Source organism: Drosophila guanche, unplaced genomic scaffold (genome assembly GCF_900245975.1).
Source record: "Drosophila guanche unplaced genomic scaffold, DGUA_6, whole genome shotgun sequence".
NCBI classification, from domain to species: domain Eukaryota; kingdom Metazoa; phylum Arthropoda; class Insecta; order Diptera; family Drosophilidae; genus Drosophila; species Drosophila guanche.
Window position 1 is genome coordinate 627,509 of NW_022995762.1, and position 2,364 is coordinate 629,872.

Here is a 2,364-nt window from a genome sequence, read left to right on the forward strand (position 1 = left end):
CCAATTTAATGAAGAGTAATTACAATGTTAATCAATGAAGAATTAAATCTGCTTTATTAACCCATTCATATTTTCTACCATTTTAAAATATTACTTGTTTTTTCTGGTAATAAAGCAAAGCTTTACCGAAGATAAATCCATATTTGAAGATGGCAGACCATCGCTTTCTCTTCCAAAAAGAAGACAAGAAACATAGAAGCCTGTGGATCGGAGAAGGAACTGGCAACGGGGACAGGAGACTGCGGGCTGGGGAGTGTTTGGGGTCTGATTGTCTGGCATTTGCCTTGGCCACATTCTGCCCCGAGTGGAATCGTCCGTGAGGCCAGAATGGAACATTTGTCTCGCTCAATTTAAACAGATTTGCGAGATTATTGTCATGCCGACGTTAAGGCAACAATTTCAATTCCGCGCGCAAAACACAGAAAGGAGACCAGTAGACCCCAAGAGAACCGACGCGACGACTGGCAGTTGCCAGCTGACAGATAAAGACAGAGAGAAGAGAACGTTGGGCATGGTATGGAATGGCATGGAATGAATGCAAGGCAAATCTCCGCCTGACAGTCCGGCACTTTGAATGTGGAGTAGCCACAGCCGATTTTCGAGTGGGATGTTTGGATAGCAGAACAAATTTGCAGAAAAAAGAAACCCCCAATGACAAGCGGATCTTCTGAAGAATGCTGCTGCTGTTGCTTTTGCGGTGAATGATTCTCTCTGCAAAAGCCATATTTAAAATGCTTTGAAGTTGATCCGATTGCACCGATGCACGTTGCATGTCGAGGAGGTACGAGAGTAGGTATCTGTGTGCGCGAAATCAACCCATGTTTGAATGACACGATCAGAGCATGTGAGAGAGAAAGAGATCTCTAGCTTTTAATTAAAAATGAAATGAGAGAGAGAGAGAGAGAGAGAGAGCAAGCACCCGAAGGGGTAACCCAAAACGCTGCCACACACTTGACAGCAGCAAACCCAAAGACTTTGACTTGACTCATAGTGCCGCAGACAGACTGCTACTCGTTTCCGGAAGTTTATCTCTATCGCAGCTGCTGCTGTTATTGCTCCTGTTGTTGCTGCTTCAAAGTCATTAGACTCTGTCGCTCTTGTCAGTCGGTCATAGAGTCAGTGAGTCTCTCACTGCTTGTTTGGCACTGCTTCAACGGCTTTTGGATGTGTCCATTCGAGTTGGGTTTGGGTTCGAGTTCTTCCCGATAGAGACAGAAATTTGATCTGCGCGCTGTCAGTTAGCCCAGAGCCATGTCAAATTGTGTTTGGACACGAGATGTTTGTGTGTATCGTGTCAGTGGATCCACTCAACTGGATCGAATGTATTGTGAAATGAAAAAGTCATCAGGAATAACATTTTTGCATTTTATATACCCTTTGGGAGAGATCTGCTCTTAGGAGATTGTTGGGCATAAGTTTTGAGTACAATGTTGTATATGTTATACATAGGTAATATGTTGCATAAATTAAGTTTTTATGGACTTAGTGACAGCATTGAAAAATAATTTCTGTCAAAAAACGAAACTCAAAAAAGTTTGTTTTTCAAACTAATTCTAAAATTAAATCTTTACAGAATCTAAGTAACTAAATTTCACAATGCTACGCTTTGGCCGCTCTCTTAATGGGCAATTTTTGAATTGCCGTAGCTTGGGGGTCACTCCGCAAAGCGAAACGAAGAACGAGGCGGCCAAAGAGCTCGGCGCTGAGATGGAGCAGAAAGAAGCAGTCAATGAAGAGGCGCACTTAAAGGCAGCGATCCCCAAAGAGCAGCAGCTGAAACGAGCTTTTTTCAACGAAAGTGATGTGCAACAAACCCTCAAGGAAATAGCAAAAGAGGAGTCCAAGCCCGAGGAGTGTCACCTGAGCAAACGCTATCTTAAATTCCGGGAAAAGCTACGTTCGGAGGCGCCTCTGTCATGCCTGCCCAAAGGTGCACCACATCCAGCGCACGAGAAAGATCCCTTGGTGCCGTGGCCCAACAATACCAATCCACATACTGGTGAAATCGGTGGCCCGGCGGGACCAGAGCCCACACGCTACGGTGACTGGGAGCGCAAGGGACGCGTCACAGATTTCTAGAAAATTAAATAAAAACGTTTAACTCTCAACACCTCCCTCTCTCTCGCTCATTCGCTCTCTCTGGCTGGCCTGCTTGGAAAACTGTGTGATTTATTAACCGTGTAAAAACAAAAACACTTAAAAATGTTTAACACTTGAGTATGTCATTTCTGCGGATACAGTAGCCACAGGGTAATCAGTGAATCAAGACGAGATTGGTGGAGATCTGATCACCACCCTGCTTAATCTGTCACTACATTGCGCTGCATCGGCATCGGCTTCTGCGAAGGCATTACATAAATTTCC

General features: G+C 44.5%; 1 protein-coding gene across 1 annotated transcript; it reads left to right on the top strand.

Annotated features, from left to right (window-relative positions):
* Positions 1–1,556: 1,556 nt before the first annotated feature.
* Positions 1,557–2,095, top strand: LOC117590900 (succinate dehydrogenase assembly factor 4, mitochondrial). The gene has a single exon (XM_034283931.1). It carries the CDS (start codon positions 1,597–1,599, stop codon positions 2,077–2,079), a length of 483 nt encoding a protein of 160 aa, XP_034139822.1. The 5' UTR covers positions 1,557–1,596; the 3' UTR covers positions 2,080–2,095.
* The last annotated feature ends 269 nt before the right edge of the window (positions 2,096–2,364 follow it).